The following is a 16,016-nucleotide window of genomic DNA, read 5'->3' as shown; positions in this document are numbered from 1 at the left end:
TTGTGTGGGCGCGGCGCCAAGGGGACAAGGCCGTGCCTCGGGCGTGACCCCCCCTGGCCCGCCCCTGCCACGACTATCGGCCTCCGGTCGCGCGGTAGTTGAGGCATGGGGGAAGACGACACTGTGGCGGGTGTGCGGCTGACATGCGGGGTCCAGCGGGCAGCGGCTGCGGGCGAAGCAAAAAGGGGCGCACGGGTGAGCAGCGTGTGGGGCTGGCTGCGTGGGCCGCGCGCGAGTCGGGCCGGCCTGCTGCTGCGCGCGCGCTGGGTGAAGGCGGGCGCGGTTGGGCTGGCTGGCTTGCACGGTGGGGATGGCTAGGCTGTGAAGCCGAGTGGGCCTTGGCCACAGCGAGGCTTCCTCTTCCTCATTCCCCTTTTTTTGTTTTCTTTTTCTTCTTCCTTGATTTGAATTCAAATTTGGTTTGGGTATTTGAATTCAAAATGGGTGTACCAAATTCATTGATGTTTTAGATATGAGGCCCACCATATTCTTTTATATATATATTAGGAATTTATTTAGCTATTTTGTATATCAACATAGGTGTAGTTTGTTATATATAAAAAATAGAATTAGTTTTCTCTTTTTACACATTTATCCTTTGGTTTGAATAGTAATTACTTTATGGTGTGTTTCTTTAAAAGAGTTGTTTAAGCATAACATAAAACAAATGGAAATCCAAACCACAATTTGAGTTAACCAAGTATGCATCACTTTATTTGTTAGAAATTAAATAATCATAATCAACAAATGACATGCCATGCTTATGTGTTGACTTGGGTTGGGGTTAGACCTAATGCATCTCTTAGGTTGGGTTTCTATACATGACACTCATCATCACATGTAAGTTTTAAGAAAAAAATTTTGTAGTTGGTATTTTTGGTGTATGGATTTTTGGGTTGTTACAGTCCTACCCCCTTAACAGAATCTCGTCCCCGAGATTAAAGCGTAACGTACTCTTCGAAGAGATAATGATACTGTAGCTGGAGGTCATACTCTTTCTCCCATGTTGCTTCTCTCTCAGTGTGATTACTCTATTGGATCTTGCACATAGGAATAGTCTTGCTTCGGGTCTCTTTGGTATCTCTGTCCAGAATTCTGATAGGATGTTCTTTATACTCAAGTGTATCTTAAATGTCAAGTGTATCTGTTGGAACTACTTCATCGGGCACTCTCAAACACTTGCGTAGTTGTGAGACATGAAATACGGGATGTACACCCGTCAATTCCTTAGGTAGCTCAAGTCTGTAGGCGAGCTTTCCAATCCTCTTGCAAATCTTGTATGGGCCAACAAATCTAGGGGCAAGCTTCCCTTTCACATGGAATCTGACAGTCCCACGTAGCGGCGATACCTTGAGATAGACAAAGTCTCCCACATTGAACTCAAGTTCTCTTCTCTTTTTATCAGCATAGCTCTTGTATCGACTTTGTGCAATTCTCAAATTCTCCTTCACTTGAGCAACTCCTTCTACATCTTGTATTTTAGCGGGATCAAAGAATGATCTTTCACCCAGTTGAGACCACATCAAAGGTGTCTTACAAGGTCTACCATACAGAGCTTCAAATGGCGACATCTTGATACTGGCTTGGTAGCTGTTGTTGTAAGAGAACTCTGCATAGGGTAGGCATTTCTCCCAATTAGAGCCATAATTCAGTACACTAGCGCGAAGCATGTCTTCTAAGATATGATTTACTCGTTCTGTCTATCCATCTGTCTGTGGGTGATAAGCGGTACTAAAATCAAGTTTGGTTCCAATGGACTTGTGCAGGGCTTCCCAGAATCAGGACACAAACTGAGGACCACGATCAGATACAATACTAGAAGGAGCTCCATGCAGTCTGAGAATATGCCCAATATATAGATCTGCTAATTTTTTGGCATTGGTCTTTGTCTTAACTGGTACAAAGTGAGCAATCTTGGTCAAGTGATCAACAATCACCCAGATGGAATCATTGCCTTTCTGTGAACGGGGCAATCCAACTATGAAATCTATGGATATGCTCTCCCACTTCCACTCGGGAACGTCAAGAGGCTTTAGCAAACCTGCAGGCCTTTGATGTTCAGCCTTGACTCTATTGCAGGTGTCAACGTGCCACATGTTCTGCAATGTCTGTCTTCATGCCTTTCCACCAAAAGTGTTTCTTCAAGTCTTGATACATTTTTGAACCTCTAGGGTGAATACAGTACTTGGAATCGTGAGCTTCTGACAGAATTTCCTCTCGTAGTACTGGGTCAGATGGAACACAGATTCTGTTCTTGAACCAAATGGTTCCTTATTCATCTTCTTGGTGGTTGGTCTTGTAGCCTAGTTTCATCAGACCACGGAGATATTCGACCTCTTCGTAATTTTTCTGAGCTTGACGGATGCGATCTGTGAGATCATACTGTATGCGGAGCTCATTAAACAAGCCATACGGTAGTATCTCTAGTTGGAAATCATCAATCTCTACCTTGAGCTCAGATGGTACGGATTCAGTGATTAAGGTGTGACAGTAACTCTTGCGACTGAGAGCATCTACGACTACATTAGCTTTTCCTGGGTGATAGTGAATTTCCAGGTCATAGTCCTTGATCAACTCTAGCCATTGGCGTTGCCTCATATTCAAATCTTCTTGAGTGAAAAAGTACTTCAAGCTCTTATGATCGGTGTAGATATCACACTTGTTGCCTATCAAGTAGTGTCTCCAGATCTTCAAGGCATGCACAACTGCTGCTAACTCAAGATCATGAGTAGGATAACGGTTCTCGTGTTCTTTCAACTGTCGAGATGCATATGCTATCACTCTCCCATCTTGCATCAATACACAACCAAGTCCTTGACGGGATGCATCACAATAGACTATGAAACCTTTGCTGATATCAGGCAATGCTAGCACAGGAGTTGTGGTAAGCTTCTATTTCAATTCCTGGAAGCTTTGTTCGCACTTGGGCGTCCATTCAAACTCCTTAGTCTTCTTCAGAAGGTTGGTCATTGGACGGGCTATCTTGGAGAAGTTCTCAATGAATCGGCGATAATATCCGGCCAATCCCAAGAAACTTCTAATTTCTGTCACATTACGGGGTTGATCCCACTCTTTCACGGCTTCAATCTTGGCTGGGTCAACTCCGACACCTTTGGCTGATAGTACATGGCCTAAGAAGGCAACTCCTGTAGCCAAAACTCATATTTGCTGAACTTTGCGTATAGCTGATGTTGGGCTAGTTTCTCAAGCACCGTTCTCAGATGATGTTCGTGTTCTTCAGCGGTGGATGAATAGACAAGGATGTCATCAATGAATACTACCACGAACTTATCCAGTTCATCCATGAAAACCTTATTCATCATGTTCATAAAGTATGTGGGAGCATTCGTGAGTCCAAAGGACACCACGGTGAACTCAAACTGCCCATACCTAGTTACGAAAGCTGTCTTTGAAATGTCACTCTCTCGAATCTTTATCTGATGATAGCCGGATCTGAGATCAATCTTGGAGAAATACTTGGCACCTCAAAGCTGATCAAGCAGATCATCGATTCTCGGTAGATGGTACTTGTTCTTGATGGTGACTGCGTTCAAGTTCTGGTAATCAATGCACATTCTCATCGAGCCATCCTTCTTCTTAACAAACAGAACAGGGGATCCCTAGGGTGAAGCACTGGGTCTGATATATCCTTTCGAGATGAGCTCATCAAGCTGTTTCTTGAGCTCAGCCAGTTAATCAACTGACATGCGATAGGGTCTCTTGGCAATGGGTCATGTCCTCGGCAAGAGATCAATGATGAACTCTACATCACGGTCTGAGGGCATACCCGGTAATTCTTTAGGGAATACATCGGGATAGTCTTTGACCACAGGCACATCATGAACTGTCTTCTCCTCTTTCTGTGATTCTGAACTGGCTTTAAGGGCACACAAGATAGAGGTGGACTTTTCGGACTGGGGTTCACATCTAATGACTTGGCCTGATGGGTGGGTCACTTGGACGTATCTAGGTGAACATGATATGTACCTCGGTGAATGGTTAACCAATCCATGCCTAAGATGACATCTAGGTTAGTGGAAGGTAACAAGGTTAGGTCGGCTTTAAAGGTAAGACCCTCAATGGTAAGACTCACTCCCTTATAGATGTGGGTGCATTTTAGGTCTCCTAAAGGTGAGCTGGTGATGATAGGCTTTTCACGTGGGGTTACAGGCAGGTCATGCTCTCGTGCAAACTTGGATGATATGTAAGAACAAGTTGCTCTAGAGTCAAATAGAACTGATGTAGTATTGCCATTAACTAAAAACATACCGTACACAACATCAGGGGCAACCTGTGCTTCCTCGGCGTCCAGATGGTTGAGACGTTCACGAGTAGCAGATCCCTTGAACTGAGACTTCTGAGCAGCTGAGTTCTGAGGGCACTCAGTGGCTTTGTGACCTGGTTGGCCATAAGCAAAGCAGGTGAAAGGCGTACCGCCTGTAGGGGTTGGCACGGGTGCCTTCTAGTTTCCAGTGCCTGGTGCGGAGCGGTTCTGTGCTGGACGTTCATTCGCTGAGCGGGGATGGTAAAAACGGTCCTGAGTGTTGCGGTCCTGAGCATAACGGTCCCAGGTGTAACGATCCTGAGCAGGGCGGGAGTATTTGGCGGTGTAGCCTCCACTACCCCTACTCGATCCAGGGTTGTCATCCCTGTTGTGGCGAGAGCGTTCCCTGGATGGTGCATCTCTACGGAACCTCTTGCGATCACGACCACGGAGAGACTCCTCAGGCTTACGCTTCCTCTCCCTATACTCTTCTCCAGCTTCAGTGCGATCTTTCTCAATCTGGATGCAGCGATCCACCAGAGCACGCAATGTGTTACTCTCAATACTGCCAAACTTCAGCTTGATGTGCGGGTTAAGCCCCTTGCGGTAATAGTACAGCTTCTCCTTCTCAGAGTTCACAACATAGGAAGGTGCATAGCGTAGAAGGTTGGTGAAACGAGTAGTGTACTTAGTCACCCTGTCCTTTCCCATCTTGATGTTGCGGAACTCCTCAGCTTTGGCCTCCATGATACCCTTGGGAATGTGATACTCAGTGAATGCTTCGGCGAACTCTTCCCACGAGATGTTGGCAGGGTTTTCATGGGAATCACTGAAACTATCCCACCAGGCGCGTGCTACACCTGTGAGCTGGTGTGCGGCTGTTCCAACACACTCATCATCGGTGAAAGTAGTGAGGTCAAGCTTCTTCTCCATCTCCTTAAGCCAGTCATCGGCTACAAGTGGGTCAGGGTCGGTGCCATCATAGGTAGGTGGCCTTAGCTTTAGGAATCCCTCTAGCTTCCTTTGGAAGTCATTCTGTTGACCTCCCTGGCGACGGTTTGCTCCTTCAACAAGAGCTGCAAGAAGCTAGGTCTGTTGTGCCATCACTTCTACCAGGTTCGGTGGTGGTGGTGGAGGAATGTTCTCCTCAGGCGGCGGGGTATTCTCTAGGTGGAAGGGTATCCCTCCACGACCATGGCCACGGTTGTTGTCACCACACCCCCCATTTGGTTCAACTGGTTCAGGGGTGGGCGCACGTCCACGGTTCATTAGGTGATTAGATCGACGGTTCGGCATCTGCAACACGGATCATAGAGAATTTAGTGCTTGTGCCATAAGTGCTTATAATTCAATATGATTACATGATTTTGACGATTTAAAGAAAAACATTTATACTATCCAACACTCATTACAAAGAAGCAATAAGATTCATAAAGATGCAATAAGATCCGAAACATTCATTACATGGGTTTTATTACATAGCATCATCTCCAGTAGCTACACTTGAAGACGTGCGAGAATTGTACTACGCATAATGTCTCATAATACATCTCATAAGGGGTACATCATGGGGTACAACTTACGAAAGCTACTGACATGACTCATGACCACGCAGGGTCATTCTACTCTAACTCGTACACCGCAGCTGGGATACGACTGTTCTCGATCTCGATCTCGTCAGACTTGTGAAGTCGGGACACGTACTTCAAGGCCTTGGCGAGCTCCTTAGTGGGCTTGGCTCTAGGTAGGGTAGGGCAGGCGTCTAGGTTGAGGCGAGTCAGGGCTAACTCAAACTCCGCTATCCTAGGCTTCGTCTTGCTGTGAATCTCCTTGGGTAGCTAATCCCACATACCCTTCATCTCCCTGAGGCGCTTCCTGTCAGACTTCAGCCAAGCCTGCCATGTCCTCTCACACTTGTCCTGTAGGTACTCGGTCTGCCTGAGTGCCTCGATCAGGTGTCCCTGGTTGCGAACGGCCTTCTTCTTGAACTCCTCTAGCTCGTGAGTCATGGTCTTGTTCTGGGATTGGATTTTCAGCATATCAATCCCCTTGGATCTCTCTCTGTCTCCCCTGCGGTTGAACTCGGCCTTCTTGTCGTCCAACTCTCTCTGCAACTCCAATACCTTGCTATCGAGGTAGCAGTTCCTGTTGCCTAGGTCGGCTGCTTTGTCCTGTAAGTCAGCGACCTCGGCTCTGTGGGCTTCTTCACGATGGTTGAGCTCGTCCAGTAGCTTGGCAACTGTCTCCAGTAGACTAGCCCGCTTCTAAGCTCCCTGCGAGTCTCGCTCCTGGTGCTCCCACTAAAGGGCCTGGTCCTGACGTCTCCTCTGCTCTAGCTGGGTCACGTACCTGTCCTGCTCCAGTAGGTGAATAGCTGAGACATGAAGGCATCTATCCTCCTCTGCAAGGATAACTCTGCCTGCTGCGAAACTCTACTCACTAGGGGTAAGGCTGAGGTCGAGGGCCTAGGGAAGTAGATGGAACTCTGTCGTCTTTAGGTGCTCGTAGTGGTCCCTCATCACTCTACAAAGTGTCTTGTGTGAGATAGCCTGCAGTCCTTCCTCGACTGTGTCCTCTATAGTCAACTCGGTGAAAGCTGGGACAGAAGGCAAGGTATCGCTAGCTGGGAACTCGACTGAGGTGACAATAGGTCCTTCGATTCCTCCTTCCTGAGCTGGCTTCCCGGTGAAGGTGACCTTGACAAGCTCGTCGGGGACACCTAACGTGATGAGAACTTGGCAGAGGGTCTGTGCAAAACCCTCGAGCTCACATAGGTCGAAGGTAAGCTTGGCGTGGTCCAGAGGTAGCGGTCCTAGAGGCGGCCAGTCGATGTTCGTTGCCATCTGCATGTTTTAAGGAATCAGGTGTTAGCAGGTCCATATTAGATAAGCCTTGCATAAAAGTAAATGTAGGGTCGGTATATAACCGAAAGAAGGGCTATCCATGTCCTATTCTATCGTTCGTTTCTAAGGGTTTCGTCCTATGGTCCAGTATGGCTCTAATACCAACTAAAGCGACCCTGATTTTCACGAAGGGAAATCCACAGCGTCGAAGTGTAATAAGACCGTTGTAGATCATATTACCCAAATTCTAGTCGAATATCACATCTATACAATGATAATACCAGAGTACAAATAGTACGGAATTACATGAATTATTACATCACCGCATTGGCGGAATAAAAAGTATCATTCATTCAGAATAGCTTGAAGATAAGATCGCCAAACTCGAGCGTAGGCACGGACCCCTTATCCGTCATACTCCTCAGAGCTATACTCCTCAGCAGAACCTATGTGCCAAAATTTATCAGTACGATTTGTACTGGTCACTCCCAACCCTATGAGCATTGCTTTGTGGAAATTGGATGCAAGTTGGATATAATCAAAGGAACCTATAAGGCTGGGGTTTCCTATGCATTCAGCATATCAGGTATGAATAAAAGTATAATCAAGTTTTAACACCATTCCCACTCACATTCCACCCCATTCCCATCCCAGAGCCAGGTTTTGATCCTGTGATCGATATACCACCATCTCCACACCATCACCATACCATAACCATACCATCGCTCAGTCGACAGGCTAACTTCCTCTTGGCACTGTCTCAAGGCCCGTAGCCCCTGGCTACGACCGAACACTCACTCCCAGGGGAAGAAGAGAAGGACTCATCTCACTATCTAGTTTAAGCGAAACCCAGGAAAGGTCCATAGCCGACAAGTCGGCAAATGCATCGATCGATCAACCATACACTCTGCAGAGGTTTTACATAACCACAAGATCCGCCTTCCTCGCCGACCGTCGTCAACTGGGCTGATTCCGGCCGCTTGCTAGTCTAGGATAAAGCCACTCTAACATTCAGCCCTGGTTCACCCCAAGTCTAGTCTAGGGTGGCTAAAACTGTGAGTCATGAGCCAGGTCCACAAGGTCTCCATGAAGTCTCAGAAGGGTGTGGGGGAAATCCTCCGCGCTCCGTACCTCCTTACACTGTCCGCTATCAACCTAGCAGTAGTGGCAATATCCTACCAAGTAGTCTGGTCGTCCCGCATCATATAGGGCGAGTGGTACGTAAGGCTTCCCGGTGAATCTAAGTACTAGTAAGTCCTTAGGGTTGACCAAGCTAGAATGTCTTCATTAGGGTTTCCATTTATCGTGCCACCACAACACCTCCATCTTGGGCTCCCATCACAGGTTCACACCCAGGACCACCTCATATACCATTTACCCACCACAAGTATCCATTTCAGGGGTGCCCAGGTAGCACCCCATGGCAAGACTTGCCCCAGGCTCGTCGTATACTCCAACTTGGTCAACACAACCCTCACCCTCCACGCACCCAAGTCACATACGCAGCACTCTCCCCATGGTCCAGATAACACCAGTTTTCATCACGCATCAATGTAGTGCAAGCGTAGTAGAAGTAATAAGCAATGAAATATAATAGCAAGCGTGTGACTAGCCTAACAGCTGGGTGAGTAGGGATAAGGTTGCGTCAAGGTAAAGGCCATCAAGAAAGCATACTACCATGCAAGTACTACCATAGTGTGATCACGACAATAAAGTAAAGCACTAGCATTTCTATTTTAGCCATGCGTAATAGATGCTATGAGATTAGGTGGGATGTGGCACCTTCAGTGTAGTCGTCTCCGTACTCCTCACGGTACTCACGATCCTCGTCCGTCCGGTTCTCCTCCGAGTCTGCAAACGATCGCGTTATAGTCACGTTAGCGACGTCTATAGAATAGCACAAAGAAGCAATGAAAATTCAAAAGAGCCAAATGCACTCAAACATGGGTTCATTGCGTAGAGCTCGATTTTAGATGAATTTTGGTCCTAGTTTCGTATTTTTCTGAGGTCATATGAATTAGTTATGAATTTCCGAAGTTTAAATCATTTCTGAAAATGGAAAAAGGCTGAATTAATCCTGGGCTGACACGTGTCATGCAGTGACTGGTCCACGTGGCATGATGACGTCAGCATGACGTCATCGTCTCGGTTCCGAGCTGATAGGTGGGGTCCAGCTGACGTCAGCATGACGTCATCAACGTCGTCAGTTCCAACAGGTGGGTCCAGGGGCTATTGGGTCACTGACATGTGGGTCCCGTCAAAGTCAACGTCAATCAACGGCGAGTCAACGGTCAATGGTCTACGGTCAACGGTCAGGGTCACTGACGTGTGGGGCCAGGGCTGCTGACGTCTGTAGCTGACATCACCGTGACGTCAGCATGACGTCACCCCGACTGCGTTGGCTTCTGGTGTGTGGGTCCCGCGTGACGTCATCATGACATCAGCGTCTGACGTGTGGGTCCAGAGTGCCTGTGCCACTGACATGTGGGGCCAGGTCAACAGTCAACGTTGACCAGTCAACGGTCAATACGGGTCGGGTTCAAACTGGGCCGGTTGGGCCTGGATATGGGCTAGATTTGGGCCGGGCTTGGCTCGCCACATGGCGTGCTGTGGCGCTGCCACGTCGTAGCCGTGGGCCTCTACTGGGCTTCGTCCACAGCGCTGGTTCACGGTGCGTGGTTCATGGTGGACGTAGGTTCACGGTCCATGGACCTAAGACATGGTCCATGGTGGACCGAGTCCTCCCTTCATCTCCTCCGTTGCGGTCTTCGTGAACCAGGTGTACGCGTGTGTGGCCGGGGAGGGGAAATTTCCCCTGCTTCCTCCCGGCGTGTTCCCGCCGGCGGCGAGCCTTGTCAGCGAGCCTTTCCGTAGGCGCTGGCGTCCAATTGAGGAGGGGAAAAGCTCCCCTACAGCATGGAGACTGCGATGGTAGGGTCGGGGCGTCGGCTATGGATTCCTAAGGCCTTGGCCACGGTGATCGGTGGCTCGGCGGTGCTCGCCGGTGGCGAGGTCGCGCGTGTGGGCTCCCTGGAGGCTCGGCGGGGCCGCTAAGAGCTTTTGTGGGTCCGTGGAAGCACGGTGAGGGCGTCTAGGGCTCAAGGCGGGGCTCGGGTACTCCTGTGGCCGGTGGGGGCTCCATGGCGTCCATGGCGGCATGGTGGCGGTGGCGAGGCACGCAGTAGCGCTACGGGCGCCGGTGGGGTTGTCACAGCATGCGCGTGAGTTACCAGTGGCTCCAGCGAACAGGACGGGCGAGACAAGGAGACGCCAGACGCTCCCAGCAGACCTGGCCACGGTGGAGTCGACGCGGTGGCGACGGTGCTTCGGCCGTGGCGCGGTGTGGCCTCCGGGGTCCTCCAGTGACCTACGTCTACCCTGATCGCGAGCGTGGCGTCTTCCGCGGCGAGAAGGAGCCAGCCAAGGCGGTGGCGTCGCTTCTACTGCGGTGATGCGGCCGCGGTGGCTTCGCCACGGCCGTGCGCGTGTCTACGGTGTGCGCCCGTGCGTGCTCATGTCCATGGGGCTTAGGAGGAGGTCTCAGCGGCGTATGGCTCACCGTCGGTGTTGAGGGCGAGAGGATGGCGGTGCAGTGAAGAGTCGTGGCCGTGAAGCTCCGGAAGCAGTGCCGTGCAGTGTCGTCCGCACCGGCTCTGGTGATCTCCCGGTCCTCCTCCCGGCAGCGGCTCCGCCCTCTTTGTTCTTCTCCTCCCCTCGGCCCTCGTGCTGGGTGGTCTGGTGGATGGCCACAAGTGGCGGCGGGGCGATGGAAGGGTGCTAGGGGCAACCGAGGGCCATGGCTTTATAGCCGGAGCTCCGAGCTCGAATGGCGGACGGCTGGGGATTGCGCCGAGCGCATCGAGCGGCATCGCGGGGCATGGGTGGTTGGCGCGGAGATTGTGTGGGCGTGGCGCCAAGGGGACAAGGCCGTGCCTCGGGCGTGACCCCCCCTGGCCCGCCCCTGCCACGACTGTCGGCCTCCGGTCGCGCGGCGGTTGAGGCGTGGGGGAAGACGACACTGTGGCGGGTGTGCGGCTGACATGCGGGGTCCAGCGGGCAGCGGCTGCGGGCGAAGCAAAAAGGGGCGCGCGGGTGAGCAGCGTGCGGGGCTGGCTATGTGGGCCGCGCGCGAGTCGGGCCGGCATGCTGCTGCGCGCGCGCTGGGTGAAGGCGGGCGCGGTTGGGCTGGCTGGCTGGCACGGTGGGGATGGCTAGGTTGTGAAGCCGAGTGGGCCTTGGCCACAGCGAGGCTTCCTCTTCCTCATTCCCCTTTTTTGTTTTCTTTTTCTTCTTCCTTTATTTGAATTCAAATTTGGTTTGGGTATTTGAATTCAAAATGGGTGTACCAAATTCATTGGAGTTTTAGATATGAGGCCCACCATATTCTTTTATATATATATTAGGAATTTATTTAGCTATTTTGTATATCAACATAGGTGTAGTTTGTTATATATAAAAAATAGAATTAGTTTTCTCTTTTTACACATTTATCCTTTGGTTTGAATAGTAATTACTTTATGGTGTGTTTCTTTAAAAGAGTTGTTTAAGCATAACATAAAACAAATGGAAATCCAAACCACAATTTGAGTTAACCAAGTATGCATCACTTTATTTGTTAGAAATTAAATAATCATAATCAACAAATGACATGCCATGCTTATGTGTTGACTTGGGTTGGGGTTAGACCTAATGCATCTCTTAGGTTGGGTTTCTATACATGACACTCATCATCACATGTAAGTTTTAAGAAAAAAATTTTGTAGTTGGTATTTTTGGTGTATGGATTTTTAGGTTGTTACAGACTATACATCGTTATAAAGTTACCGCAGCAATGCGCGGGGTATCATCTAGTTAACTTAATTGATGTGTACCTAAATTGTGATTATTAGAATGGATTTTAATTCCAAAGATCCAAACGGGGCCTTAGATTATTATTCGTATCATTGTCATAAGTTATATTTTGCACCTCGTACTATACTCTGGTTTCATTGTGCTGCTGTTGGAGTTTGGATTAAGTTGACCTGTCGATCAATGTTGTAATACCGTGCCTCTTTTCTTCTCATAGTGAAATATGTGCATAGCACAATGAGAAAATTGACCAGAAAGTTTAAAAATTTCTGGCGGCTGATCCTTAGCAGAACCTCAATCATTTTGTTAGTACCTTAACACTTGCATAATTGAGTAACACTTTTCCTTGGATTTCATTATTCTTTCCCTATCATCTTGAGTCTTCTTGTCATCTAGAATCTTTTTGATCGTCAATTAAGTGCCCAACAGTAATGTTACGTGATGGTATTGCCAAGGGTGGAGTGCAGATTGGCCACAAGCTCGCTCGCTCTCTCTCCCTCTCTCTCTCTCTCTCTCTCTCTCTCTCTCATTCAACTACCTGTGTACTTTCATTTAGCGAATGGAATGTTTGAGTGGTTCATCGGAGAAGCTATTGAATTGCATATTCGTGTTGCGTGGCACAACTTCAGCCTTTTCTGTATGAAAACCTGAGAAACAAATGCAAACAGGGCCCAAGCCTGCTAATGATCCATTGTGGACATTGTTACATATATTTTTCTTTCTATTCACTTGGTGATTCCTTACTGACTAACAGCACAAGGAGAATATTGGTATGAGACAAATACTGTCAAATGTTGCTGAGTGCAATGGATCAGTATTTGTCTCATTTTTTGGCAACATTTGACAGAACACACTGATGCGATCATTCTCTCTCCCCCCACCCCTTCATATACAGTGATATCAATACATTATTACAGCTAACTAGTTTATTTTCAGAAGCACAACCAGTATAGAAGGCCATGTCTTATTGAAAACCATTTATGTAATATTCAAGCGCACAAACAACTAAACGATTCTCGATCTACTATGCTGGTACTTCTGGCAAGAGTTTAATCCTTGGTCACAAGCTTTAAGCAATCTGGAGGTTAAAATGATGGTCAAATGTTTTGAAATTAGCTGAACAAATAGATCAATCAAGGCAGGAAAAACTAAGAAATATCATACCCCAAGCTGCTTCTTTGTAAGCTCAAGTATAAACTGTGGGTCCTGTTTAGTCTGTGTATATGCATCGATCTTGTTCACTTCCTGAAATATACCAATCCATGAGTTAAAGTTTCTCCTCAAGAAAGCATTATCAAGAAAACTGGTTTGCATTGGACGGACCATGCAGCCTGGTCATTAGGATAAAATGATCATTTCAAACCATGTGAGTGAATACATAAAGCTTTAGCCTATTCAATGTCCATCAGTCTGAATTACCTCGATGAACTTCTGAAGGTTGGGTCTGCCCTTTGTGATATCGTAGTTGTTTGTGTTGGGAAAGAGTATCTGAAACCTCTCGATGAATGGCACATATGCAGTGTCCACCTGTAATGAAAATACACATCACGACAAAACCACATGCCAACCGAAGCCCACATTCACAATATGAACTCTTTCTCATAGAGATTTGATTTTGAACCATGCTGCAGGGATAATGATTCCTTGTGTTCAGTGACATACCAGACTGAACTGACCAAGGAAGAATGGTCCGTCCTTGAATTTCCCCAGGGCGCCTTCTATTTTATCCAAAGGAGCAACTGATGTAAAGACATGAGACAATTAGCATCTTAGAAAAAGCCTTTTCAAATCAAACAAATCAAACATGTGAATTAGTTATGTTACCAGCTTCCTCAGACACATCTTCCTTGGAGACTATAAATGAGAATAATGCTTTGTTAAATGCATCACTATATGCTAGCAGCTCCTCAGCAAACTGCTGCTTTGCAGGATCCTGTGAAGAATTCAGAGTCCAGACGTTAACAAGCCTGAAAAAACACCATTTTTTTTTGCAAGCGCTACATTGATGGCTATCTGATGTATTCTTACCTCAGGGAGCAACGATGGGCCTTCGAAGTTGCTGTCAATGTACTTAACCAAATCCAAGCTCTCTCCTTTCACCTGGTTGTTGTGCTCCAGAGAAGGCACCTGCCGGGAAAAAAAGGGTCAATCATACATGAAAGGAAAATGTAAAACGAAGTCTCCATGGACCTGGGAAAATTTGAACATGAAAGGTCCTAAGGGGGTAGCAGATTAACCAAACACACCTTGTTTCCTGGATAAACCTTCTCCTTGTACCATGCTGGCCTGTCAGTAAGATTGATGGCGACTATCTTAATCTTGTCCTGCAAACCCTGGACAAATGACGAGGAACAGAAAAGGTTTCAGTTTTCCTTTCCAGGAAGACACCACAAAAGAGAACCGCTTCAACAAATCAAACAGTGGTGATGGTGATGGTGCCACCTTGTAGTTCCTGGCAATCCAAGTGCGCTGCGCGAACGGGCAATTATATTCAATGTACAACCTTCACGAGACTCAAAAAAGAGGGGTTAACTTCTAGCGCCTGATCTGTAAAGGTGAAATTTACAATTGATAGGTCTAAAATCTACCTGGTGGTGCCATCGAAGATGGGAGGGGGCTCGGAGGCGGAGGTCAGGGGAGACGGCAGCACTTCCTCCACGGAGCTGCACGGGGAGGAATCATTGTTCCATGAAAAAACTCAATAAAGAATCTCCTTTCATAGAAAGTTCAAGAGATAATCATTTCTATACGGGGGAAATTAGATCAGGAATCTGAACGGCAACAGCCGACAGAGACTGGATCCCGTTCTGGCGTTCTGCCGCTTGGTTCTGCTCAGTGCTCACCTTGCAGGCGCGGCGGATGCCATGGCGACGATACGGGTTCGTGAGGAGCTTCGCGCGCGGAGGTGGCGTTGAGCTGCACCTGCTCGTCGCGGACTGCGAATAGATATATACTCTCTCAAACGCCAATAAAATGGACAGCTGTCGTTGCCCTGTTCGTCCGCTCAGTGTGGAGCCCCCGGCAGTGCGACCTGCTTATTAGGCTGCCGCGGCGTTTTCTAGGCGCTGCCGCCAGCAGTCGCACGGTACTGCTCTCAGCTCCTTCGCCCGCCTCCTCGGCGGTGCCGTCGGGCTCAGTGGACGCCGCCCTCGGGTCCGTCGCCTTTCTCAGAAGTGCCGCCGCCGTTCTGCAGGTGCTCCGCTCGGCTCCTGCGCCCGCCTCGGTGCCGTCGGTATCAGCGGGGGCCGCCCTCGTTTCCGTCGCCGGCGTCGTACCATTATAATTTTCGAACTTCGAAAAAAATATCATTATTATTCATATATTTTAAAACATATTATTACAATTCTTTGTTTTCCGCGGAAGGCTTCTCCTCCGCTACTCCTTATAAAAGATACACGCATCTCCAAACAAAACAATTAAACTAATTTTTTTTTTTGTCTCTAGGTCACGCTCTGACCCAACCTGTCCAGTCCAGCCCACCTCCAAAAGTAAAGTCATGTACTGACTATCCTGTTCTGTTCGACGAAGGAGACACACCGCTGCAGCGACCATTTTGGAGCAGCGGCAACGGGCGGACTAAGCGAACAGCGGCATGCCGGTACCTCCACTCCCCTCCTCCAAGGATCTCGTTTCACCGTGTGCTGGTAGCAGGCAAGGAAGTCTGGCGGCGCCGTTCGATTTGGCGTGAGGAGGTCCGTGCCTCCATCCACGTCCTCGACGGACGACGGGGGTGCCGTTCTCGATGGGCGGCGCTTGAGGACGATGGCGGGTACACGGATGATCAGTGTTGCATGTACGCACCCATCAGTTTGCTATGGCACCTGCCGAATAGCTTTAATCATGCATGGAGTAGTCGTCGTCGTCCTCACGCGCCGTCCGTCGAGAACGGTACAGGAAGTCGACGGTGCCGGACTTCATTGCCAGCTGCCAGCACACGACGAAACGCGATCAGAGGAGGAGAGGAGTGGAGGTGCTGGCATGCCGCCATTGCTCGGTCTGCCGGTCGATCGCCGTTGCTCCGGAATGGTCGCCGTGGCCGCGCCGTCTCCTTCGTCGAGGAA

The 16,016-nt window shown here is 48.7% G+C and overlaps 1 protein-coding gene across 1 annotated transcript; it reads right to left on the bottom strand.

The window, feature by feature from the left end:
- Positions 1-12,885: 12,885 nt before the first annotated feature.
- On the bottom strand, positions 12,886-14,863 carry LOC136533360 (protein IN2-1 homolog B-like). The gene is made up of 10 exons (XM_066525920.1): positions 14,799-14,863; positions 14,544-14,618; positions 14,398-14,458; positions 14,202-14,288; positions 13,984-14,082; positions 13,780-13,888; positions 13,618-13,694; positions 13,375-13,482; positions 13,120-13,200; positions 12,886-13,033 (listed from the first exon to the last, which is right to left on the bottom strand). Exons 1-10 carry the CDS (start codon positions 14,819-14,821, stop codon positions 13,025-13,027), a joined length of 729 nt encoding a protein of 242 aa, XP_066382017.1. The 5' UTR covers positions 14,822-14,863; the 3' UTR covers positions 12,886-13,024.
- Positions 14,864-16,016: the final 1,153 nt, after the last annotated feature.

The sequence above is a fragment of the Miscanthus floridulus genome, chromosome 2 (assembly GCF_019320115.1).
Source record: "Miscanthus floridulus cultivar M001 chromosome 2, ASM1932011v1, whole genome shotgun sequence".
NCBI classification, from domain to species: domain Eukaryota; kingdom Viridiplantae; phylum Streptophyta; class Magnoliopsida; order Poales; family Poaceae; genus Miscanthus; species Miscanthus floridulus.
Note: the sequence above shows the minus strand (reverse complement) of the source record. Positions and strands in the feature narration are given on the sequence as shown.